The 26,660-nt window shown below is 34.7% G+C and overlaps 1 protein-coding gene across 1 annotated transcript in view; it reads left to right on the plus strand.

Annotated features, from left to right (window-relative positions):
• LOC110466236 (CD109 antigen-like) overlaps positions 1-26,386 on the plus strand; it is a 34,081-nt gene extending 7,695 nt beyond the window's left edge. The window contains exons 10-36 of the mRNA XM_021522632.1: positions 327-441; positions 764-994; positions 2,174-2,404; positions 3,366-3,464; positions 4,195-4,263; positions 4,586-4,777; positions 5,384-5,533; positions 6,162-6,353; positions 6,825-6,882; positions 11,607-11,730; positions 15,072-15,189; positions 15,540-15,653; positions 16,208-16,309; positions 17,470-17,598; positions 18,606-18,744; positions 19,042-19,218; positions 19,999-20,237; positions 20,697-20,771; positions 21,045-21,222; positions 21,904-22,118; positions 22,493-22,642; positions 23,088-23,150; positions 23,299-23,408; positions 23,620-23,767; positions 25,149-25,251; positions 25,788-25,870; positions 26,329-26,386. Of these exons, the coding sequence (XP_021378307.1) occupies positions 327-441; positions 764-994; positions 2,174-2,404; positions 3,366-3,464; positions 4,195-4,263; positions 4,586-4,777; positions 5,384-5,533; positions 6,162-6,353; positions 6,825-6,882; positions 11,607-11,730; positions 15,072-15,189; positions 15,540-15,653; positions 16,208-16,309; positions 17,470-17,598; positions 18,606-18,744; positions 19,042-19,218; positions 19,999-20,237; positions 20,697-20,771; positions 21,045-21,222; positions 21,904-22,118; positions 22,493-22,642; positions 23,088-23,150; positions 23,299-23,408; positions 23,620-23,767; positions 25,149-25,251; positions 25,788-25,870; positions 26,329-26,340 (3,616 nt within the window). The 3' untranslated portion in view covers positions 26,341-26,386. The remainder of the gene's footprint in view (positions 1-326; positions 442-763; positions 995-2,173; positions 2,405-3,365; positions 3,465-4,194; positions 4,264-4,585; positions 4,778-5,383; positions 5,534-6,161; positions 6,354-6,824; positions 6,883-11,606; positions 11,731-15,071; positions 15,190-15,539; positions 15,654-16,207; positions 16,310-17,469; positions 17,599-18,605; positions 18,745-19,041; positions 19,219-19,998; positions 20,238-20,696; positions 20,772-21,044; positions 21,223-21,903; positions 22,119-22,492; positions 22,643-23,087; positions 23,151-23,298; positions 23,409-23,619; positions 23,768-25,148; positions 25,252-25,787; positions 25,871-26,328) is intronic.
• Positions 26,387-26,660: the final 274 nt, after the last annotated feature.

Raw genomic sequence — 26,660 nt, forward strand, 5'->3', positions numbered from 1 at the left:
TGCGACGTTTTCTCTAGGTGTTTTATCCTTAGATTGTTGTACGATATTACGAATCGCCTTGTGGGGCTTCATGCCTGCTGCTTTGCCATGACCACGATAAATCCTCTAGATAATTTTCGATATCGCTTTATATACGGGATGGCCAGTTGGCCCTTGGTTTTGTTCTGATCCTTAATTGGCCTTTTCTTGTTCTTCTCCTTATTTTGACACTGTTTTTGTACCACGTCAGTTTTTATAATTTCAAGATTTTCAGTAAACTTTCAACCTGGATCACTTAACAATGCCTGATGTTTCTTATACAATGAATCTTTTCCCTGTTGTCACAGGTATACCTATGGAAAACCGGTGAATGGAACTGTGAAAATCCGAGTCCACGTTGACTTTTACCAATCTCAATACTATCATTCGCCAGCTATCCCAACCATGGAACTGACAATGGACGTAAGTCGTTCGTTATTTCAGTAATTATAAAACGATATTTGCGTATTAGTATCTACTTAAAAAGTTAAATTATTATGGTATTTAAGAAGTATTATCTTAGTGTAGCGACGCGTTAGTCGGTTACATATTCAGATATTTCCGTAAACTTTTACAGAAGAAGGAATTATGTGCTCTAGCTCATTTTTCCAATTCGCTTTGCCAGTTTGTCAGTTTAAGATACAGTTTTATTCACTATTAATGAAATGCTTTTCTATTTTATAATTTTCTATAATAAGCGTATTATGAAAAAAAAAAAAATATAATAATATAATAATGTGTTTAGATCAACGGGGAGGCCAAGTTTACTCTGCCTGTGTGGGGACTGACCGGTTACACCCACTATACCTCACTGAACGACCAGAACGTCGTGGTAGAGGCCAACGTTACAGAGAGTCTTACACAGATTACTCTCGACGGGACTAGTAAGATGCATTTCTACACCCACGCCGAGAAGTTAGAACTTCTTCCGTCTAACCCTACAACATTTAAGCCTGGTCTTCAGTACATTGCTTATGTAAGTGTAACTTAGTTTACTATTTTAATGTGTAAGCTAGAAATCTAGTCTGAAACTAGGTGTTTAAAGGGCTCACACAGCTAAATTATTTACAATGTGTTATTACTAGGCTTTTGAGCTAATAGCGTTAATATTTGAAAATATTAGTGACAACTGTCTACATTTACAGATTCATACATGTCAAAGGATTCAAAATGCATTTTTGGTGAGTTTGGTGGCATATAAGAGCGCTACAGGTGTCTGCTTTTGACAACCGGAAGTTTACAAGCCAAACTGGTGAAATGGGACGGGAACACCCCCTGACATTTGAACCCATATCAACCCACCATCACATTTTAAAATCTACTAAAACTATACATTTTTCTAAAGTTCAATATCTGCAGTTTTCATTCAATGTAAAATATGTCAACAATTACCTATTTTGATTACTCAGAGGCACTGTATTGACCGGAGACAAATTTTACATAGGGGTTACAATCGTATGTAACACTTGCTGATTGGCTGATTTAGTTGTGTGAGTCATAAAGCCTAGTACAGTTCTGATAGAATATATGTAGAAACTCCCTCTAGCTAAGTTAGCTAATGGACAATTCACCATTTTATCATTATGCTTCCTCCTAGAACGACGTAGTCCTTGCATCCTCAAAGTGTAACCACATATTTGAGATCAAGCTAAATAGATTATTGTATTGGGTACACAAATTCCGGAGTAGGTCATAGACCACTTTATCCAAGTGGCACTAATCGGAGTCGAGCCTTTGATTACGTATTACTTGTTCAGTGCGTTTTTTAAGTGAGAGCTAAAGGGACTTTGTAACACAGAGGGAAGTACGTCAATACTGATTAGCAGAATGCGCTTTTCACTTTCACGATGCAGGTGATGACGTATCGTATATTTAGATAACAATCAATAGTAGTGATTTAAAAGAGTACATGCTATTTGAATGGACTCGTAATGTATCATGTACATGGCTTTAGCAAATACAGGGAAAGGGAAATTTCTAATCACAAATAAACTAACTCAAGCCTGCGTTCCAAAACTACCTTTTGAAAATATATGAAGTGCTCGCTTATCATAGGTGCTTTTTTAAAGAGGTGGTCTCTCGAGCAGGTTTGCTTGTAGGTGAGTTTTCGTTTCTCTTTTTCTTTTCCTCTATTTACATGTGTATTATTTTGTAGGCCAAAGTGGTCCAACAAGATGACATGCCATTGGCCGCGGGCTCAAACAAGTCGTTGATCGTACAAACGAGCGTAACAGCCAACCTGCCTGAGACAACTACACCTATGTATTATTATGGTCCACAAACCATGAACTATCAACTGCCTGATCAGAACTTCACTCTCACATATACAGGACTTGTCCAGGCTAAGATCGACATTCCACACAATGCAACCAGTATTTCCTTAAAGGTACAAATTACTTTCATATCTCTATGTTGTGTGTATATAACCACTACAGTACTATTTTTGTTTAGGGACATTATGCTAATATCATCGAATATTTCCTAAACTGATAATCTGAACAATAATTTATTGCTACAGTATTTGGGTTATTGTCATATATAACTCAGTTTTATCTATCTTGATACTTTCAACATCCGATGAAACTGGGAACTTTTCATATTTCCAAAAAATAAAATGTATTCTATTGACATTTAATATCAACAAATGACACCTACCATGAAACGGAAACTAATATCATATATCACATATAATATAACACTAATAAGTTTCAATCCGACACACATATTAATTGCAATTTCCTACTGAAATCAATTGAATGTTTGCATTTACTTGTAACTATATAAAATAAACTGATTAAAAGTCAGTTTTTAGTGCAAATGAATAACATATGCAATGTACATATATGTATGTATGTTCATGGAACAGCCACTGTCCAGGAAGAGAAAGAGGTAGCCAATGTTACATAATGAGTTCATAATATCGATGATGCCAACAATTGGTCAATGTCAGTCATAAACAATACGATTGCTGCCTAAATTTATAGTCTTAATAAAGTATAATTCAAATGGGATGACATTTCACACTCTTAGGCAAAACATCTCTGTCATTAGAGTCAGCACGTATCTATATTTATTAAATGCAACTTATCTACCATTCCCGATCCCAGTTGCAAATGGCACTTGCGAAATTTCACCTGGGACCCTAGGATGCCTTGCAAAAATGTTTGAATTTAACATATTATCAAGTACTTCGTACGTCATAAATGTATTCTAAATTCGATCTTAAATGAATATGTGATATATGATATTCCTTTTACATTCTGAAGACAAAAATGTTTTCTTATTACATTGAACTTTCGGGTCAATTTTTAATTGTGTTGTAAAAATCTGTTATAAATTCTTTTCAGTTTAAGTATGGCCAAATTACGCAATATCAATCCGTGCAAAGGAGCTATTCTCCTTCGGACAGCTTCATGCAGATATTCCTGGAGTCAAATAACCTACAGGTGAGTTAAATTTCTACCTTCCATGCGATATAAGGATTTGTCTTTCGCATTTTGATATTTTAAGACAAAGGACATTTTAAGATGTGAAATATTATTTAATACGTCCTATTTGGGTTAATTAGTATACTAAGTTTCTATAAATCTTAACAATGAAAAAATGATAACAATTTGATCAAAACTTTTTTTTTTAAATAATGAATTAAGACAAAAAATCGACAAAGTATTTACTTGATATGTATCTTCACTGTTGCGTAGTATAATTTACCATTCAGAAATCAAGCTATATCATTGGTCATTCGTCATTCAGAACAAATTTAGCAAATTTATTCTGCAAAATAATTCCAAAATATATTATGTTTGAGTCTCCATATCATGCAAAACACATACCCGCAGCTAGAGTTATTCTTGATTCCATGTCAATCACATTGTTTGTCTTTACAAAATATTTGTTTCAACGTTCACATACTGTATACCGGGAAATGTTCGCCCTTCGCCGGTATAATCCATATTAGCCCAGTTTAAATTTCGCCCTGCACGTTTAATTACTAGGTATATCATGTTGTTTATTGCTTAATGCTGTGATGATTATTTCGCCCTCATTGCAAGGACAAAAAAAGCGGAAATCATACTGCAGCGGGAATTCCCCGGTATACAGAAGACTGTGATGCTCATATTTTGTGTTGAAGAAAATAAAAAGAATCTGACGTCTTGTATTTTTTGTCTTTGGAAGGCTGGCCATGACAAAGTAGTGGATTTCCGAGTAGTGTCCACCTCACCAATCGACAAGTTAATTTATCAGGTGAGGCCTAAGGTTAAAATTGCTACTAAGGATCGAGGTATAACATTGCAGATCCTTTTTTGAAAGATTCATAAATGTTAAATAGATCTGCTGTGTCTTGTATAGCCATTATTTGGATGAAGACATCATGGCGCGTGCATAAATGGTGCAGAAACTACCTACCGTTTCGTATCACCCTGTATCTCCTCGGTTTGTTAATTGAGGTCAATTTTGTACTTCCTTTTTTTTCGTTCTACCTGATTCCTGTTGTTGTCTATTATTTATAAACTTTGAGTTTAAAAATGTTGTCCTTGTGTGCTGACAATGTGACGTATATAACCAGGTGCTTGGCCGAGGCAGTATCGCAGTGTCAGGATCTATAAATGGCAACAACGCAAAAGCATTCCAATTTCACGTCCCACTGAATGCTAAGATGGCACCAAATGCGAGAATCGTTGTGTACTACGTCAGAGCTGATGGAGAAATCGTCACAGACAGCATAAGCTTTGACGTTTCTGGAACTTTTGAAAACGAGGTAAATTTAATCATATACTAGCAGAAAAAGAAACGCATTTTCATTACAGCATATTTTATTTAAAATGTTGTAGTAGAACTGTTAATACAACTAGATTTAAAAGCTTATTTTACCCTTTAAGCTCAAAACCTCAGTTTGTTTGTTGCGGTAACACAAGCGGCTTTGCGATAACCTCGTTGCAATAGTATGACACTTCCTAAGTCCTTATGGCAGTTCAACACCGCGTGTGTCCGGCGTGTGCGATACTTGTTTTTTGTCAATTTTTTCCGAAACATTATGCAATAGGTTTACTGATTAGACGTTCGTTTTGGTAAGGTACTGAAGTTTGTTGTGGCAGCGTTGCTGACGAAAAATTAAGATAAAAGACCAAAACGTAGGCCTGTATGCGGTGTTTTTTTTGTCTACTATTTATTTTAGTTCAAACATTAATAAAACCTAGAGGGTCTAATACAAGCTTAAATACGTAGTACATTACTTGGTTTAAAACTGTGCATCAAATTCAAAAGGTAAGTAAAATGTCGGTTAAACATGTTAAAGACATCAAATGCATTAGTTTGCAAAGTTTGCCATGGTGAGAATATAATTAAAAACCAATGACGGTTGTAGGTATCCATTCGGTTCGACAAAACCAAAGCCCAGCCTGGTGAAGGAATCATTGTTGACGTTACAGCTGATCCTAACTCCATCGTCAATCTTTTAGCCGTAGATCAGAGTGTACTTCTCCTTAAGAGCGGAAATGACATCACGCCTGCAGAGGTAACATTTGCGGTTAACTACTGTCTACGAGTTTTCTTTTCATGTGTGAATACTTTGTTTGTATTAAAGTTTGTGAAACATATTCTGCATGTATATTTTTATAAATGTTGAAAAAGTTCCAATATCATTGAGCTATTGCCTAGTAAGGTACTACTGATAGAGTATAAGATACTTAGATACCTATATACACCTGGCCCTATAGGGACCACTTTTAGAAGTAGACAGGTATAAATATTACACATGTTTAAATGACATCAGATATATGCGTAAATTTGGACCTAGTCGAATAGAAGAGCAACTATGTTTTTCATAATATTAAAGATGAAGCTTCATTGTTTATATAGTATCTTCATAAGATTCTAGTTTCAAGTTTACTTGTTCATATATCTGGTGCCATCCCCACCCCCACCCCCACAGAATTAGCATTTGTATTTACGCTGATGAAGATGCAATATTTGTTTGTAAACAGTTTGTGTTGAGCATCACAATGTTTCCAGCCCAATGCATGGGTATTTGTATATAGATCGGTTGTTGGATGTCGTCCGTCTCTCTGTCCGTCCATCCATCCACTTCTCTACTTATTTTTATAAGATATTTTCTTTTTCAAAAAGTACATAAATATTTATAGGTCGTTGATGAACTGAAGTCGTATGACACCATTGTACATTGCAACAATGGCGGCCCCATATTCTTCCGAGGGGGTGGATTTGGGGGGGGCGGAATCATGCCTGAGCCTATGCATGTGGGAAGGAAGAAGCGTATGATATGGTGGCCTTTCACAACTTATTATGGAGGATCGGACGCCGAACAGATTTTCCAGGTTCGTACAAATACTGAGCTACCACCTCACACCTTAGTTTATTCACCACTAGGATGAAAACTTACTGCTCTTAAACCAATTATTTACTGTACACAGGTTTATAAATACAAGGATACACAAGAGAAACTCATTTTAAGTATCTTTAGTTCATTTATCAATATTCGGTGTAATAAGGTAATTAAAATATTTTTTGTTTGTTATATAATTGAATAGTATTTGACAAGAAATACTGCAATAGCGGTTCTGTAATAACATCGTTATATTCATTTATCAGATGATAATATTCTTGTTAAACATAGCACCTCAAAATGATCAGATTAGATGGAATCAAGCATAAATGACATAACATTTCACAGGGTGTGTTCAGAAATACAACAAAATTAAACCACAAAAAAAACCTGGGAGACTCCGTAATAAATTCTTAGTACACATATTTGAATAATTTCTGTTTATATACAATTTGGATTGTAGAACGCCGGAGTAAATGTTATGACTGATGCGCTAGTATATCACTATGTTGAACCATACTGTGAGTAAAAACATCATACTATCATCATTGATGAAAAACAATACTGCAAATAACTATTATTTGTAATTTTTAAATGTATAATTAATATTATTTATCTTTTTTTATTATATAAAATGTACATAAAAATGTACATTCAAAGGGAGTTAGTTTAATTACCTTTCGTCAAATTAAGAGAAGATTAAGATATCTTCTGGCAAGTATCAATTATGATTTTACCAATAATTTTCACTTGTAAACAGGATCTAACTAAGAAAAGATCTTCTTACCAAATCCTGACAACATAATAAGTGTCGCGTTAATTCGCGTTTACCGTCCATCGCGAATTAATTCCTTCCGCAAACAATTATTCATACATAACATAGATATATACGTTGACTGAAACGCGAATAATCGTTCTAAGTGGTTGTGAAAGACTGGTTGTGTTGGCAGGAAAACAATTCAATTCAATGTTTGTAAGTTCCCCAGAAAAAAAGCTCAGGAAAAATGAACTTTCCGGGTAGATTCCCTGTTTGTGTAGAACTAATTCCGTAGTGCGCACATTATGTTCTTTTCCTTTTCTTTGTGGTAGTTAATGTAGCATTGCACTGTTCTATACCATTCACAATGCGGAAACACCCACTTTTCCTCTAGATATCACAAACTGCAAGTATAGTATGCTATTTATCCCTTACCCATATCACCTCTACCTCCATCACCACCACCACCACCACCGCCTCCATCACCACCTACACCTCCAACACAATCACCAACACCAACAACAACACCATCACCACCACCACCAACACCACCACTACCACCACCACCATCACCACCACCACCTTCTCTTTGTTTTCATAATATCCAGCACATTTGTTTAGACCTTTCCTCCTATATTTACCATTCACCTCAGTGAGAAATTCTCTCATTTTCTGTATAACCATTCGTTACTATGAGTATATTGACTTCATCTCGTAATCGCCATTCGTTATATTCAGTACTAATTATTTCGTCATGGAATACACCTTTTATTAAAACGAATACAATTCCTGGTATAAATCTTGTATTACAATGAGTATTACTTTCTTTCTCCTTTACTTAACTTACAAGTATACCTTCCTTTTCTGCTGTGACTAGTTACCACCATTAGTATGTAATTCCATCACTTGTATACAGGATATTTCAGTCGACTGTAACTTTTACACCGGTGCTATTAAGGTGCAAAGTACAGTTAATGTTAATCTGTGTTACTCCGGTGTCGACTGTAACTTTTACACCGGTGCTCTTGCAAATTGTGTAAAGCTGTTTTACATCGATGCAGTCATTTGAACTGTTCGTACACCAATGTTGATTGTTGCTCTTACAGTTCAATGTAAGCTGAGTTACACTGGTGCTGCTTGTCAATTTTCACACCCTTCAAAGCTGTGTCTCCCTTTTAAGCCAGAAAGAGATCATAAATTTCTTTGGTGAGATAGCCTCGTGTAGAATTGCGGAATCAACGTCATACCAATAGTATGACATCACGTTAGCAATGCATTGACGTCACGTCAACAGTCGTAGACCATCGAAGACAACTCTGAATTTGTTAGAAAAACATGCAATCAACGCTTATATTTCATGATATCACCGCTTGTCGGTGGATTTGTGAGTGAAACAGGATTGGAGAAAACAATCATCCCCTACCTTGAGTCAAAGCCTCGGATAAGACAATCAAGAATATCACCCCTCGGGTTGGAGATTTCTTTAACACACCCTCAAGATGGGGAGGTTCTTTTATTCTACAGTTCATATACAACTGTGTTACACCGCTGATGACCATAGATTTTGCATGTTCGGTATTGTCTATTACACGTACAGGTTTTTCAAAGTTGCATGACACTGGTGTTGATTGTGGTTCTTCACCTCTACTTACATTACCTTTCTAGTTCTTCTTATGTAATGATCAGCCTTTACCGGTTGTCAGTTGTGTTGTTATGCTTATAGTGTATTACATCTGTGGCGGATGTTACTCTTCCAGTTTATGTAGGTATTGCTTTGGTTTCATACATGTGCTGCCATCAGGTTGTTTGGGTGAGATGAGATGACATATGGCATTAAATAGGAGTCATACATCAAATTATCCTTCAAAACCACAAGTTCTTCGAGAGGAATAAACTGATGTTGTTAAATAAAACATTTGAAATGCGCATTTCCAAAACAGTACTCCAAATCTGTCAAGCCTGCGCGATATTATGCCTTCCTGAAAAATCAGACAACCACCAGGTTCGCTTTCAACGATATTGACCAGCTTTAATTGAAATACTTTAAAGATTTCATTTATTTACTTATTTTTAATTATCGTTTTATCGGGACATTTCCTATGTATGACATGATGATAATGATTTTTGGTTATAGTGTGTGCGGTATAAAAATATTCAAAAATCACGGCCGTGAGCGGATGGATTTTGTAAAGTAGTTGCAATCTGTTTTAGAAAATGTAACATATATTCCAGTGTATGTTCTGGATGTTCTCGTTCCGTGTTATTTTCATCCATTTTTACCTTTCATTTCAAAATTATTTTATTGTTGCAATTAAGAATAGGATTTGGCACAGGCAATGCCTATACACGCCATTTTTGCCTTCGAGTAAGAGGCCAGATTCATCGCAGGGTCAAACATTACGAAATCAATACGGGCGGGTATAAAAAATGAGACAAAAGTTGAATGAAAATGGAAAAGCCATATACCTGCGTAAAAAGTAATTTATGCTACTTTCCTTAGAATGAAATTCCATTTATATCTTAATTCATTAGTTATCATTCACATGGTAGAAATTCCGATGATAACGTCATATATACGGTTAATGAAACATTGTTTATTGAACAAAACATGAGGTTTGATTGGCATGAATGGAAATATTTCTGTTTCATTACGATTTGATTTATGGATAGAAGACAATTATAACACGGAATGCTTTAAATACGTTTATTTATTTACTTGAAATGGGTATATATATCGATGTTTTCTGGGGTTTATTTCTCTGATTTTAAACTCATAATCGTTTGAGCTGTTCGGGCTTCATTGCCGTGGGCATTGTCAGCAAAAGGCATTTCAACGATTTGGATATTTGTTGAAATGAAAACAGGAATTACTAAATCAACTTAGGGGCATCGATGCGCTTATATGATTTAACATCGTGTGCATGGTTGTATATTGTACAGTTTGTCCACATAAAAATGATACAGTATAAAGTAAAAAAGAAATTAGGACGACCTTCAAAACAAAATTACAATAACCCTGAGAAGCATACCTCAGTGAAAGGCTTTATTTTTCACCAAGTCCGGCCGCAACAATTGATTAGCCCTAATGACCTCTTTTGTGTTGACGGGCCATTTAGAATCCATTGACTGACTAACTAACCGTCCACAATAAAAATGACTTCCTCAACAGAAAGGTGGTAAATTTTCAACGGGAGGTAATTTAAAATGAATATTTAAATCGCGTGGTGAAACTCGTTTGTCGTATGTTTAATTCCTCGCGGTATAAGATATATTTTCACGCTGTTTCAGTTCGCCGGCGATTTTTGTAACCCACGAAGGTGCCACTCCGAAAAGGGTACGAATTTCCAAATATATTCTAAAACTATATTGTTTGGCATATCCTATGTTTACCGATACTGATATGGCATTGCATGGCCCCATGTCTGTACCCGGAGTAGCTCCGTCTAATATGGTAAAGCCCATGGAACCTATTGGTAATATTCCTAGTAATAATGTCCTAAAAGATGTGGAAACAATTCGCTCCGACTTTACTGAGACATGGCTTTGGCTCAACAGGACTGTAGGATAAACACTATAGTTAGTTGTAGTTTTACTGAACTATCTAAACTGTCTTTCTAATCTGCTAATGAAAAGCTTTTTCAGTGCGTCAATATCTTAGCTATTTCTCCTATCCCATTATATAAAGAGGTACTATAGCACCTTTTGATGCTAAGTTTTCTCTAACCCACCAGTCAAATTAGTTGTTATTTAGTTATTATCCCTGCTCTCTCTCTCTCTCTCTCTCTCTCTCTCTCTCTCTCTCTCTCTCTCTCTCTCTCTCTCTCTCTCTCTCTCTCTCTCTCAGCTTTCTGTCGTATCCACTGAATGTATAGGGGTGTTAAATCAGCGTTCTGTCTTTCGAGGTCCTAAATGATATTATCCCAACGTCTTCACTTATCCACTTGTACATATATAGTTCATGTAAAAATTTGTTGCAATAGCGATGCTATTTTTTTTTACACTTCGGTAGAATTTGTATCGCTGAGTATCGTAAATATAACCTACAGGTAACTACTACAAAATCAGGAACCATGGTATACATGTATCAGTATTTACATCAGGTAACAATTAATGTATTTATTATGGAATTGTCAAATATTTACTTACTAACAAGCACTGAACTTCACATATGAGGTTTATACGCAGTTTCCAGGGGAACGGATTGCTGACCTAATAACTAGACACCATATCAGTTTATGCGTGAATCTTTAGACGTATAGGATACTACAATGATCATTGGCGTTAAGTAGACCCCATTGAACCATGGAAATGACTGGTACCAACACTACATCGTATTGTAAAATTCTTAATGAGGTCAGTTATCGTCTCTTGCCGAGTTGTGTCGAAGACATCTATAATATCGCTGCATGTTACCATATCATTCTTCACACGAAATAGACCCTACATCCTCTGGAAGATATGTTAAAATTGTATTTGTTTCAATTCGAGACCCGGATAGATATCCCACGGTTAGCGCTGGAATAGGCCCAGACGCTGCCCCTGTGCTAAAAGAAGTGGAGACAATTCGCTCCGATTTCCCAGAAACATGGCTCTGGCTAAATAAAACTGTCGGGTAAAATTTTCAACTCAAATACCTAGAACAAACAATAGCGGGCTTAATATAATTTAGAATAAATATAAAAAGAAGGGATATCTTAAATGAACAAAAAGAAATCTAAGATTTATCATACAATTATTATGAATAAATTGTTATTTTCACAGCAGGTGCTACGCTATTGATAATGCGCTCATCCGTATTGTTCTTTCTTCATTAGATGTTTGTCTAGCATCATGCTTTCCTGTGCTTCATGTGCGTATGTCAGCTTTGCTTCTTGTTTCACGCTCTGTAACATGGTATTTAGAAGGAAATCTGATACACTGTTCTCTAACCATTGTCTTGGTATCTGGTAGTTTATTCTTTGCCCTTTAAGAACACTCAGCTGATTTTCTTCAATAATAACTAATTAACTAATTAATTGATTGAATGAATCACATGATTGCTAGGCTAGTGAAGCTTTAGATAAGACGTACATAAAGCACAACCCAAAAAGTAGAAAAACCTACATCATGATCCCCTCTCCATCCGCCACTTATTCATCTAGGCCTGGGTATAATTATACAATTGTCTAAAGTACCATCCTAAGTGTTAAGATGCAAAATAATTTTGAAATACATACCCAGTAAAGATCATACCAATTTTAAATGATCCACATTCCAAGTTGTTTAAGTTCACTGTGATTAAGTTTTATTGTAATATGTTGCTATTGGTTTCCGATTAGAAACACATGGAACTAAACTGAATGCATCCCCCAACTTCGCGTTTATTTCTGTTTTACCTTTCCCATGATATTTCCTTTTTCAATAGTCGTCCGAGGTAATTCTCATATTACATTGCATTCGAAGTTAACAAATTTAGGTATACATGCGCATTTCTATTGTAGAACATAAGTGGACAAAAACCTAATTTTATTGCCGCCCATTAATCAGTACGGGAGTATGGAATGTCTAGCAATGTTTTTCCGTGTTATAATTTACTATACTCATCTAAACATGTACTCTACACTTCCCGTAGACTATTTCAGAGTATCTGTTTTCAGATAAAAAATATGTTTGGTTAAATAGAAGTATCTATATCTATAAATAAATATTATCACGGAGTTTTTAGTTAGATACCTTTCCAATGATAGTGTTTTTTTTTTTTTATATGTGAGGCGTCTATTAATTATCCTGATATTTCTGCACGTGTCATGACTCTGTGGTCCGGTGTAAATATGGCTTCTTCTTAATACAATTCGCCGCATAACATTTAAACGAAAATCTTTCGAGTTTTGCTCTAAACAAAACTTGTTTTTTCGAAGGACATGAAAGGGGGTCAAGTGTATATTCAACTCATTTGGCACGTTAAACTGTATCTAATAGTCTTGAACAGAGAGAAGACTACAATAAAGCTGAAAAAGATTAAAGGGATACGCTAAGTATTAAATTAAAGTTTTATTATGTGAAACACAAAATTAGACCTCAAAATTATAAAATTAAGTTAGGATCACTCGTCCCCGACCCAGTATTTTCACATTACGATCAGTGAACTCCTTCTGCTTTAGAATTTAATGGTCCAAGATGAAAGAAAATTGTCGACCCTTCGCTCTCCATCCTGACGCTGTCACCAGCATTAGGTAGAACCCATGCAATAGGACATTCTTCATCACGTTAGTTGTCGTCGCTGGTCCTGCTGTACCGATGTCGTTTCGTTTTGTATGGACAATTTAATTCTTACTGAGTCCGAATCATATTTGCACTTGCCTAGAAGGATTTTGTTGTTTTAAAACCCCCAAATGTTTCCTATGGCCGCTGCTTGGATGGCGGGAGGGGGTGGTGGTGGTTTTGGGGCTATAAATGGAATGGCCTCAGGTGCTGCTATGGGTCCTGCTATGGGTGGTTCAATGGGTGCTGGTACGGCAACTGGCTTGGCCTCTGGTGATATTTGAGGAACTCCCTTGCTGAAAGAAGTGGAGACAATTCGTTATGATTTTCCAGAAACATGGCTCTGGCTCAATGAAACAATTGGGTAAAGATTTCTTCTCACAACACTTTATGGTTTCCACTGAGTGATACCACTATAATGGTGGAACAATTAGCTCTTCATGCTTGACTCAATAACAAAGAACATACACGTTCGTTGTACCAAGTGGCTTTATTTCAAGAGAAGCCAAGTTAGCTCATATTCCTTTCAAAATACATTCTGTGATATTCCAGTGGAAGGTCATTATTACAATAGCCCTTATTAGTCTGTTCTCCTTACTCCTTTATGAACCCCAGCTTTAGTAGTATCCAGCGCCTATCTTTGCTAACAATAGTCTGACTTTTTATTTACTCTCGTAACACCGCTTTCAGGCAAAAACAAATCTGATTTTAAATTGGTTAGAAATTGAAATAAAAAGTACAGTATATATTGAAAAAATGAGAAAGAAAGTTAGTTTCGATATCCAAATTAAAAATATGACACTTGTTAAAATCACACATATGGGCTCCGTTTCCATAAGTTGGATTTAGACGGCAGGATCTCGAGGAAAAACACATTTGTTCGTTGTTTGAAATTTGTAAGACTAGTAAGTATCTTTAAAAAAAGAAGAAGAAAAGCAGTATTTAATACATATTTTAAATACCATATAAAAAAGCAAACGCCATGTGTTCTCAACTCGGGGAAATTAATCTTCAATAGTTGTTCTGATTACAACTCGCAACGGCTAGGAGACGTGAAAATAAAAATGTCTCTGTATTCTTGAACAGCTGACTTGCTAGATCATTTCCTTGTCTCTGTATATATTTAATAAAAACAGATTTTATTATTTGTGACAGTAGAAAACTACAGCAACAAACGGCTTATAACTATATACTTATTTAATCATAAAACAGAACAAAATTGTGTTGATTTAAAACTTTACCTCATATGACTATTTACATTTATTGCTAGAATTGTTCTTTTGTATTTATATGTTATGCTTAGTTGTTTCTTTGTTGCCTTACTTGTTGCCTTCCTGCACCTTCATCTGACATAGGCTTCTTATGTCTCTCACATGTTAAATATTTCATAACTCAATATATTTCAAATTCAGCTCAGTATGCGTGATTGTTATTTATTTTATATTAAAATATACATTTGTTTTCAACAATAAAATGTCAATACGTCTATTATACTGAGTATAGTAAATCTGATTATTTTTGTGCAGTCAAATATATTTTAAAGACAAAATGTCTCAAATATTTTGTTTTTATTTTTTCCGAACGCTTAAAGAATATGATAAAATCGAATACCTGTATTACAGACTATAAAACTGTTTTATATTGATTGGTCGTAACATACAAAGCATACATTATCCATTACAACATTCAATTTCGATTTGTTAACTAACGTAGACCAGACGGCCACGTGACCATTGCTGCCACAGTCCCGGATACGATTACGTCATGGGTTGCCAGTGCCTTTGCTGTCCACGCCACCAGTGGTCTCGGAATCGCTCCAACAAGCGCAAAGGCACGCTTAGCATAGTAAACAATAGTTTTGAACTTATAAATTGATCAAGAACAATGAACTTTTATCCGTTTTGGAAAGGCTGCTTTCTTCAATATTGTATCATAATTGCATTCATTTTGTGAAAATATTACTCTCGTTCCAAAGTTTTAGTTGTATTTTGATGCTATTGCATGTATTCATATTGAACTTAAATCAGTATGTATAATATATTGCTTTTTGATATTTTGAAGTTTTAACACACTCGGTGTCTTTCGCGATAAATAAAAATAAATCGACAACGACTTAAGACTTATGGCAATTATATGATCACGTTTATTATATAACTACAACAGCCTCTTTTGATCTTACAGGTTGAAGCCTTCAGACCATTCTTTGTCAGCCTGACATTGCCTTACTCAGTTGTGAGAGGAGAACAACTCGTACTGCAGGCCAATGTATTCAACTATATGACTATGGATATGGACGTACGTATATTCAGCGTCGTATCATATTTCTGAGTCAGATGACACAGAATAACAAAATCATTAAGAGTTGGCAATTTCAAAACGACATACAACAGTTTTTGTTCATTCTTCTTTTCATGTGTTTTCAAAGAGAAAAATATATAAATGAAAATATTTTAATATCTTGTTTTGTTCTGAAGGAGTAGACTTAAACAGTTTACATTTTGATCATTTTGAGTTGGCGCTGACGGAAAGTTTAAAAATCCAATAATAATAATATACTGCATTTATATAGCGCCCAATATAATTTGTAAAATTACTCTAAAGCGCTAAACTACATATGGATAATAGTATAAGTTATAATTGTAAAACAAAAATAAAGGCTTACAATCACTTTTATATATTAAGCAAGCAGATAATCATCGCAATGTGCACATAAAAGAATAAATAAAGGGTGGTATTTACATGACGTCTTTTTAGTAATGTCAGTCCGTTCTTGAACACCGTTGACCGTAAGTAACATGTTTGATTGAACTTTCTTTGTGTTTTATTTAATGTTTTTCCTAACATACCAGGTCGTTGTCACATTAGAAAAGAATGATGATCTGGTAAATGTCGTATTCGATACACATGGCACAGAGTCCTACATCGCCCAGACAACAACAAAGACTGTACACGTAAGTAGTTATACAGATATAACAACAGAGAAAATACAATTAACTATCATCAATTAAGCCATTGTTTATCCAAATCTAGAATGTTTTTGGGACATACATATACTTTTCAATTCTAATGTTTGCTTACAATCAAGTCATTTCAAAATCTTACCACATTAGCTGGGACCAAAAACTATCTAGAGGCATACTTTTATACATACTGGACAAATGACGAAAACGATATGTCATAGATTTCTTTTACATACAAATTCCAATCAGGAGGATTAAACAGATGACCTATGGCTAACTGCTAGCGTGATATATTTTCCTAAACATCTTTTTTCTCTCATTGATCCCATTTTTTGTTTAGCTTAACGCTGTTTTGTCGAGACAATAACCAATACCAGGTAGACGCATAGCAAATTATTGCATGCATTTATCTGATGAACTAGATAATTAACTTCCATTCAAAAATCTTGGGTAGTTTATTTTTTGTCTAACAAACACATAATAAAAAAAGTTTTCTCGTGTTCGCTATACCGGATAGAAATCGTATTGAACATACTGTTGACATTCCTGTGTAGGATTACATTCTAGCTGATCTATTTTTGTGGGGTTTTTTTTCTCTATGAAGTTATATAATTGTTGCAAGTTCTATTTAGTCTCCTAATTTTAAATCTATCTTAAATCATCAAATTTCATTGTTCCCAGTTCATCCCATATTTGTCCATCAAAAACCATGCTGCAGAACTAAGACAGTGAATGATTTCATTTTTCAGATATATGGCAGATATTGAGAACGTTTCAATTTTTTCCGTTTCGATTTTGTTATCTACGATGAAATGTTTAATTATTTATTTTCGGCAATTATTTTATTTCTTAAATTTAAAACCATGAAATGCAAATAACTGAACCATTATGAAAATACATCATAGATAATGTTTGAAAATCAGTATACGATATATCTATTCATTATCATTATCAAAAATTAATTCAAATATTTCCATAAGGATGTAATTTTTATATACAAGATGTTATTCGATATGAATCATATCATCATAGAGTATGCTACTGATTGCATTTATGTGTGTTTTAAGTACGTTTTAACCATATTTTACCTATCAAATACAACCGAACCCTTGTTTCACGACTTACTGTAGATCTCGATATTGTGTCTCTAGGTAACAGCTGGTGGAACAAAATCTGTTTTTTTCCCTGTGGTTCCTGCCGGTCTTGGTTCTGTCAGTATTAACGTGAAGGCCCAGTCTACGTTGGCCGCCGACGCTGTTAGGCGACAACTCCTTATTGAGGTACAGTTGCTGATATTGTTTACTTGTTTTCGAACTCGATTCATCATTTTAGTGTGTCCGTATAAAGGCAGCATGGTCTGTGTTATGTTCAGGTAGGAACATGTCTTGGAAAGATTTCAAACGCTACTTAATCCAAACCATTAATATATAATAATAAGGCTTACTTTGAAACGGGACTTTTGTCTTTTCAATATATATGTATACATGTTTTGTAATGGTAAGCGCTTTGTAACAGCACTAGTAAATTCATTTATGATTTTATTCAAGATTATGATATAATAAACTTTCCATGACGTTATCTTTACTGATTTTGGGTACGTACACCAGAGAAAACCTTATTTACTCTGAATAGCTAATAGTCACGGGTTCCACTAGTCATGGGTTCCACTATCAAACCTAAATAAAGACATTGCGTTATTATGTCATCCTGGTAAAATACTACCGACCTAACTAGGGAGAATTTCTCTTTAGCTCACTCGGTTGAGAGTAAGAATAGTAGGCCATAGGTCCCTAGTTCGACTCATAGTGGAGGCATACAACAACAATGACCTCTGAAAGAAATGGATAGAGAAAAACCTCAACCCTGTTAATGGTTCGGAGTTTTGAAATAGGTCCTAGAATGAAGATTTAAATGGATTGTACTCCTGTTCGCACGAATATCTTAATTCTGTCGCAAGTGATATTTTTTTGCGCTCGTACAAAACAGGGTTATTGATCTTGAGACGGCCCTCCGTGAAGTGATCGATTATCAGCAATGAAATAAATATACGTAAAATAGATAAATTCTGGAATTTGCTACTGCTCATGTAGATTTTTTTATATTACCGTATCAGTATTATTTAAAAGTATCAGTATAAGTAAAATATCAAAATCTGATATATAAGTATCCTTACTAACGTAGTGGGTTTTTCGGTCGATGGGACGTTAGATACCGTTTGTAATTCAGCGAGAAAGTTTTTTTAAGGAATTACAGTAACTAAGAATCATGTAACCTGTTTCACGATAAGGCTGAAGGTGTCCCGAAAGAGTACAATATACCGATGCTTGTTGACCTGAAACACAACACCAACTTCGCGGAGACAGTTGATGTCACATTACCTGCTGGGGTCGTCGCCGGATCACAGCGAGTGCGTGTTTCGGCTATCGGTATGTTTTCTTCTGTAATATTTTTTCAAGAAGTTGATTTAAATGAATGAAAGCATCGTAAAAAAGCTGTGAATGTTAAACGATATTGTCAACGCAGCATATGATAACGTATTGTATCACATAGATTAATATTTTTACGAAAGACTATTTCCTTGATTCGTGTTTATGCCTGTTTTGTATGATTCCGGAAATATCAAATCGATTTTGAAGATTTTTGCAGACCTTCCCTGCGTGAAAAATAATTAAATGGAATAAAAAATAAAGATTTTTAACAACTTATTCATTTTCTTTTTGTAGGTGACTTAATGGGACCAACGGTCAATGGGCTAGACAAACTTTTGCGCATGCCAACCGGATGTGGAGAACAGACGATGTTAGGTTTCGCACCTGATGTGTTTGTAACTAACTATCTCACCGATACCCACCAGTTGACATCAAGTGTCGAGGAGAAAGCGATCAACTTTATGGAGAAAGGTATGCTCATATGCTTCATTTGTTTAACTTCGATAAAAACTGTAAACTTTATGTATAACCCCTATACTTCATTTCGAAAACTCACCATTCCGTACTTTTTACATGAGATTTTGTTTTACTACGCAAAGTCATAGCTCCTTTAATTTACTGAGAAAAGAAATCGCGTCGCTCTTGAAACCGCGATCGAAATTGTACGTGGTTTAAGCAAAAGTAAGTGTCATACGAAAAATGAGTAATTTATAGTATTAATGCATTACTTTTTATACTCTTAAGGTAAAAGTATGTGTGTAATGGATTCTTTTTTTACAAAATATTGCACTTTTTTTCTTTAGAAAAACCTCTGTGTTTATCAATAATTATATTGAAATAACAAATCAAATTTAAAACTATATAGGTATTTTGTCTAGTTATGTTTTTGACATTTCTTAATATATAATGCGAAAGATTTTGATGAATGAATTTAATTAAAAATATCATGGATGATTAGTATTTGGTAAGAAAATCTTAAGCCGAAATGTATAAACAGTCAACAATACTTTATATGAAGATAATAAAATATCATTCTGCCATGTTCAAAATTTCAAATACAAGAAACGTGTTTCTATTTCTAAAACATACATGCGTAATATAACTTGAATGAATTATATCGGTCAAATAATATAGCAATGATACATTGCAATTTATTCATTACATCTGAATAAGACATGGCCAGTTATGTTCCGGTTTGTTACTTTTGAATGTGTCAGTCTGTATAATGTACAATAAATGTGATTTTTACAGGATACCAAAGAGAACTAACTTTCCAGCACAAGGATGGATCATTCAGTGCTTTCGGAGACAGGGACCCATCGGGTAGCATGTGGCTAACGGCTTTTGTTGCGAAGTCATTCCACCAGGCGAAACGTCATGTCTTTATCGATGATGAAACTCTAACCGGAGCTATTGATTGGATGATAAACCGCCAGGCAGCAAATGGTTCCTTCCCAGAACCTGGTCGTATCATTCATAAGAACATGCAGGTAATGTTGATGTTATTATGCAAATGAGGGAGTTCATGTGTAAAATAAGTTAAGAAACTAATATTTTAGTGTGCAAAATGAATTTAACTATTATCAAACGAGAAGGACGATTGACGTTATATAACATGAGGATTCTCTCTCATGATCCTTGAACTTTATTTTTGAAGGTATTATTAGATATCTTGGTTACTTTATATCTCATTGTACCTGGTTTCTTGTATACCCTAGTATGCCTCTGATATCTATGCCAGTAACACACATCACTGTAGGATAAAAATAACAGAATGCTAAGGCTGCTACAGGGTACATTGACTTAATAAATTAGTAAAACAAGAATAGTAAGCAATGTAATTTATGTGACCGTCTTTCCTTGCTTTTAACGTGAATATGTTATACATGTTTGTTCTCAAATGACCATGCATCTTAATGTTAAAGCGTCTGATCTGTTTTCTGATTTAGGGTGGATCTGCCTCCGGTGCTTCTTTGACCGCCTTCGTCCTTATCGCCTTACTGGAAAACAGTGACCTGCAAGGAGTAAGTTATACATCAGGTCATCGTCTTACACACATGTGGAAATAAGTAATTGTTGAAGATCAAACCTATGGTGTTTTCAATTCTGCCTTGTAATGCTGAATGACATGTTCTAAAACGCATTAAAGGACATTGCCTCTAACCGAATATATAACAAGCACCTAGATATTCATGACTATAATATGTGTTATGTTATTGTATATTGTATTATAAGCAAGTACTTGTAATGCTATATCAAATCATTTTTAAGCAACAGTGATATTTTTAAATCTACAGGGTGTGCACCTGAGGATACAATCAGCAGCCAATAAAGCCCAGACATACCTGGAGGGAGAGGTATCCGCCATGACAGACCCCTACGGCCTATCCATTTGCAGCTACGCATTGACTTTAGCAAGAAGTCATTCCTCCGCAACAACCTTCCATAAACTCATGGCCACAGCAGTTACTAAAGGTTTGCGATTCCTTCTTAGATAATAGTGAGGTCAGTGGTTGGGCATTGCTTGTTGCATAATTGTTTTATATAGACTTACTTTGTTCCTAAAAAGGTGAGGGAGTGTAGAAACGTTAATTACCAAGAAGGTTATTGGAAAACTATGACACAACTGATTCGCCTTCTCTGTGTAAGGCGAACTACGTGTTTCGTTTTTGTGAGGCGTCGAATGTGCCACCTCTCTACTTGCCGACTTATATGCCCTCTCCCTCCACGTAATCAGGTTAATCTTCTTTATCCTTTTAGCAAAGATATTGAAGAAACACACATCAATCCACTGAATACATTGCAACATTATCATTCGTATCTTTACTGCTTCTGTGTCCCTATGATGACAATTCCGTGTGGCAATACTATATAAAGCGTATAGAGTGTTTCATAGTCATATGACATCCTATCATATCATCATATCTGTCAACAATTTGAATGACATTTCATTGAAAACTACCAAACTTTTTAAGATATCATATATAAAATAATGTTAATTGTAAACAAACATTGGGATGCTTTGTGCTGTTCCCTTTCTCACCCTTTATAATTGTTATAATGGTCGAAAAATACTTTTTATAATATTGGAACATTTTCCTTGATGTTGTCTTTGTATCATCATATCGTTTATTTCACGGTTTTGTTTCTTTACAGACGGTATGACCCACTGGCATGAACCAGAATCAGCCTCATCCTCAACCGGCCACTACTGGTCCCCACCCCATCAGCAATCCAAGCCAGTGGATATTGAGATGACGTCATATGGCCTAATGGTGTTTGCTCACAACGGTCAGTTTACTGAAGGGCTTCCTTTCATGAAATGGATCACAAAGCAGAGGAATCCCAATGGAGGCTTTTCTTCAACTCAGGTCAGTACAGATTTACGATTAAACAAACGTATGAAAAAGGATAAACGTCATTAGGAAAATTTAAAATGTGTTTGTTACCTCCAAATAGATATTACAGTTCAGATAATAAATGTCGCGTTGATAAGATTGTAGTGAAAGCTTTGGCATTGAAATTGCAACTGAGCGATGTCACCAAGCATAATAGATTTATTTATATTCATGCATTTTTTGTGTTGGTTCAGGGAGGTTTAAAATCAAAAGTGAAAAAAAGAGGAGGAATCTTCCTCAAATTCCATATACATATATATATTATATACCTCATCCAAAGTTTAACATATATAATGTTTTATATTTTAATTGCACTGTTGGAAAAATCATCTTTATATTGGTTCCAGGATACCGTATTAGCACTACAGTCCTTGTCCGAGTTCGCTCGTATCGGATATTCTGAACACTTCAACATGCAAATCGGAATCACAGCTGGACAAACTACTCACAAGTTTAACGTCACCAGACAGAATGCATTGGTACTTCAATCATTGGAAGTAAGTAGATTTTATACTGGTGATAATACATTAGATATTTACTTGAATTTATTATTTTAAACTCACCAAAATACTTGAAAATGTTTAGTAGAGATAGTACTGAAACTCGTTTAAATTTGGAGCTTTGCTACTAGAGTTTGAACAAGTAATTTTTATATTCTATCAAATTGCTTAATAACGTTGCCACTGTGCACTATTATTTACCTCTTCCAGATAAAAGAGAGGCTTTTCACCTTTTCACTAAAGAATGTACATTGAATATATAATTCGTTATGAGAAAGTAGCATTTCCGCTAGACAGTAAGTCGAAACATTAGATTGTATGTTTTATAACATCTTTCAAACTGGTGACTGTTGTCACTAGAGATTTGTATTCCATTCAACACTGTGCTTTACGATTTGGTAGTCCATATATTTTATCAGTTTGCAAATTAATTTCTGTTCAGCTCCCATCCATACCAAGCCACGTGACTGTTACAGGAACCGGAAGTGGAATGGGCCTAGTCGAGGTTTGCTGCTTTGTTTCATCAAAATACAAGTAACGATAATAATACCACGATTATGCATGAAATATCAGTGTACCATTTTAAAAATCCTGAAATTAATAAATCATTTAAATAACTTACCCACGTAACATGCAGTTATATTTTGTTACAGGTATCTGTATTCTTTAATGTTGAGCAAGAGGTCGAACAGCCATCATTTGAAGTTGATGTTACGATTATCGAAGAAACAATCAACTCCCTAAAAGTCCGATCCTGTACAAAGTAAGAAGTGGTTTTTTTTCAATTGAATTTAAATTCATGTATTGTATAAAGTAATGTTAGTCTCTTTTTTAACAAATACGAAAAAGCATTTTTTTTCTTATATGCACAACAAGAAAAACCCTTCTGAAAATGTGTATGCATGTTTATCAGTCCATGTATTTATTGCCAGCAATGCCATCGTACTTAAAGCTTCGATTAATTGGGATTACAGGTGGCTGAAAACTGGAGCCAGTGGAATGGCCGTGCAGGAAGTTGGAGTGCCGACCGGTTTCGCCCCTGATGTTGAAAGCATAGGGAAAATTGCCACCCTGAAGAAGACTGAGACAGAGAATCGCAAGGTCATTTTGTACTTTGACGAGGTATGAACATTTAACCAAGCATAGACTTATCTTCAATAATGCATTAACATGTTTCATCTTTTGTATTTCTATGGTCCTTTTGGTCATGGATCAAAGAATACGGTTTTCTTGTTATTGCAAAACGTTACTTTAAATATCTATACTGGAAAATTTAAATGTAAACGAAGTAGAAAGATTTTTTTATCCACAACAATTAAACAGCAGACATTGGTAGATTTTTATTTAACCCTCAAAAAAGTAACTTATATCAGCAAACATTGACTGGTGGTACAATATGCTGATCAATAAGTATCATTAGAACTAGGATATTAAACTGCTATTAACGAATGATCACCACAAGTAACGATTTCGAAAACTCAAGTGTCTTCCACAACAAGTGGTACCATTTGGTAATATCTTTGTGACGACATCATGTTGCGTTTCAAGTGAATGCATCGTAAGCTCGTTTCAAGATATGCCGTCTTGATTCTGATATTATTCTAATAAGCTTGGTATCACTTTTAGCCTTAAGATGAGATATTTCGTTAAACGTGTTTAATAACAACAACGAATAGTTAACTGTTATAGCTTTCAAAAAATAATAAGAATGATAGCTTTTTCATTTAATTTAAAGAACTTCTTCCCATGACTCTTCCGATTGTTGTTAATCATTCATTGATTGCGACGACGAAATCTTAACTAAAGAACAATTATCTATATTTTGCTCTAGACCAAATTCTTGCTGAAAAATGACTATCTGAAAAGCACCATTTTACCAGCATTTTTCCCGAGATAATTTTATCGACGTCAACACAATCCCTTAAAATGATGAAATGACCTCAAATTAATGTACAGTGTCTTAACAGCATACGATGCCTTTGCCATGAGTCACTTCTCACAGCCAAATAAAAAAACATTAACTTGTGAAAAAAATCAGTTTCTTGTCCGTATAACATAATAGTTTCACTCTATCTCTATCACAGAAAGAAACATAAGTCATACATATGTATTGATGAACTGGAAGCATTATCTATAGTCTGAGGTCTGTATTTGCTAATGCTCCGTGTCTTTTGACGGCACAAATTTATATATATATATTTATTCATAAAGCATAATTTGCTTTTAAATGATACAGACAGTGTAGATTAAAAATTAGTAGAAAGTCATCCATCAGCTAGTGTTTGGCGTGTTTCTGTGTGGGTATATCGAAGAGATCGATTCGAAACTCGTCAACCTCGTTTTTGTCGACAGGATCGTATTTACCCTTTGACCGAAACGGCCAATTTTTTGCGACGAAATCCTTAGTCATTTCGGTAAAGTGTCAGAGCTTTATTAAATTTTTATATTACTTATATATACAGTCATTAATGTCTAATCTGTAATCCGAATTCACTTTATCTAGATTACCACGACTCCCCTGTGTGTAACTATGGACGCCTTCAGGACGGACAAAGTTGCCAAGTCGCAGCCGGCTCCTATCAGAGTCTATGACTACTATGAGCCAAGTAAGATAAATCTTGTTGAATATATTTACATACTCTCAATATACAGTAGACAATTCTGCAGAAATATTTCAATTATTTTATTTTCGCGAGTACGTTTTTCGGAGTAAGTTATCCACAGGAAAAGATAATTAATACTGTTCATTTATTAGTTGTTAAACTATATCTGAACAATATTAATATTATGTAAAAACCTACAAGACCGACTGTCGCAAAGTACTAATTCATTAGATATTCACTGTCTTGTGTTTTTTTTATATATATATTCAGCTTCAAAAATAGCTATGCCATCAAAAAAAATAAAGCAAACATGTATACAGCATAGCATTTGGCATGATCAAATTACGTGCGATTTACATGGGATGAGTAGGTATTCATATTTTGCGAGGATTTAGTCTGAAACTTGTCCTACAATGATTTAAACCATAAAGGGTCAAGAATATACTAGTAGGAACTGTCAAGTCGACATTTCCTCTAAACATACATCCCGCTAGATAGGATTTAACGTATTTAAATGCTTTATTTCTTTTACAAAATAGGTAACCAAGTGACGAAGTTCTACCAGTCCACAGTGCTGAAGAACTCTGGTGTCTGTGATGTCTGTAATGAATGTGGCTGTCATGTAAGTACACGACGTAATTCAGGAAAAGCTGAATTAGTCACAGTCTCAATATTTTGCCCTATTTCAACTTTTATATGTTATGAAAGGAAAATTTCAGAAGCATTGTCGATAAAAAATTGTTTTACATAGGTAACATTCTGATCCGCGAAAGTGTCGATATTTACAGTACTGTATTTATCCCGATGTATACTTGCATCCTGACATTACTCTGTCATACTTTCTATAAAAATGCTGAGGGAACGAAACAAAAAGCATTCCAGGTGAAAAAGTAATTACTTTATAATTACTGTTGTCGTAAAATAGCGTTACTAATTTATATTGCTTTGCTCAGGTATACTTTCTTAAACACTTCATTTTTATTTCAGGACACGTGTGATTTTTTATTCTAATAAAAGCATGCATTGTAAGATCTGAAATTTGAAATGAAATATATAATGGTATTATTGTTTTCTTTCCAGGGACAACATTAGACTGAAATAATGAAAAACGGCCAAAGTTAGTTCTGCACGATTTTTTTTATATCTTATGTATACATTACTTTTTGTATTGTTCTCTCTGTAAATAAAAGAAATGATTTTTGACGAAGATTCCTTGTTTTACAAAAAACAAAAACAAAGACATTACCTGCAAAATACTAGCTTAAAATGAAGTGCCTCAAAATGTTAAGCGTTTCCTTGCCACATATGGCACCCATCAAAACTAGGTTAACAACAATCTACCGATTAACATCGTACCTACAACTAAAATAAAACAACAAAGAATATGTTTCATTTATCATTTGACATGAATT

This window comes from Mizuhopecten yessoensis, unplaced genomic scaffold (genome assembly GCF_002113885.1).
Source record: "Mizuhopecten yessoensis strain PY_sf001 unplaced genomic scaffold, ASM211388v2 scaffold11125, whole genome shotgun sequence".
In the NCBI taxonomy this organism is placed as follows: Eukaryota; Metazoa; Mollusca; class Bivalvia; order Pectinida; family Pectinidae; genus Mizuhopecten; species Mizuhopecten yessoensis.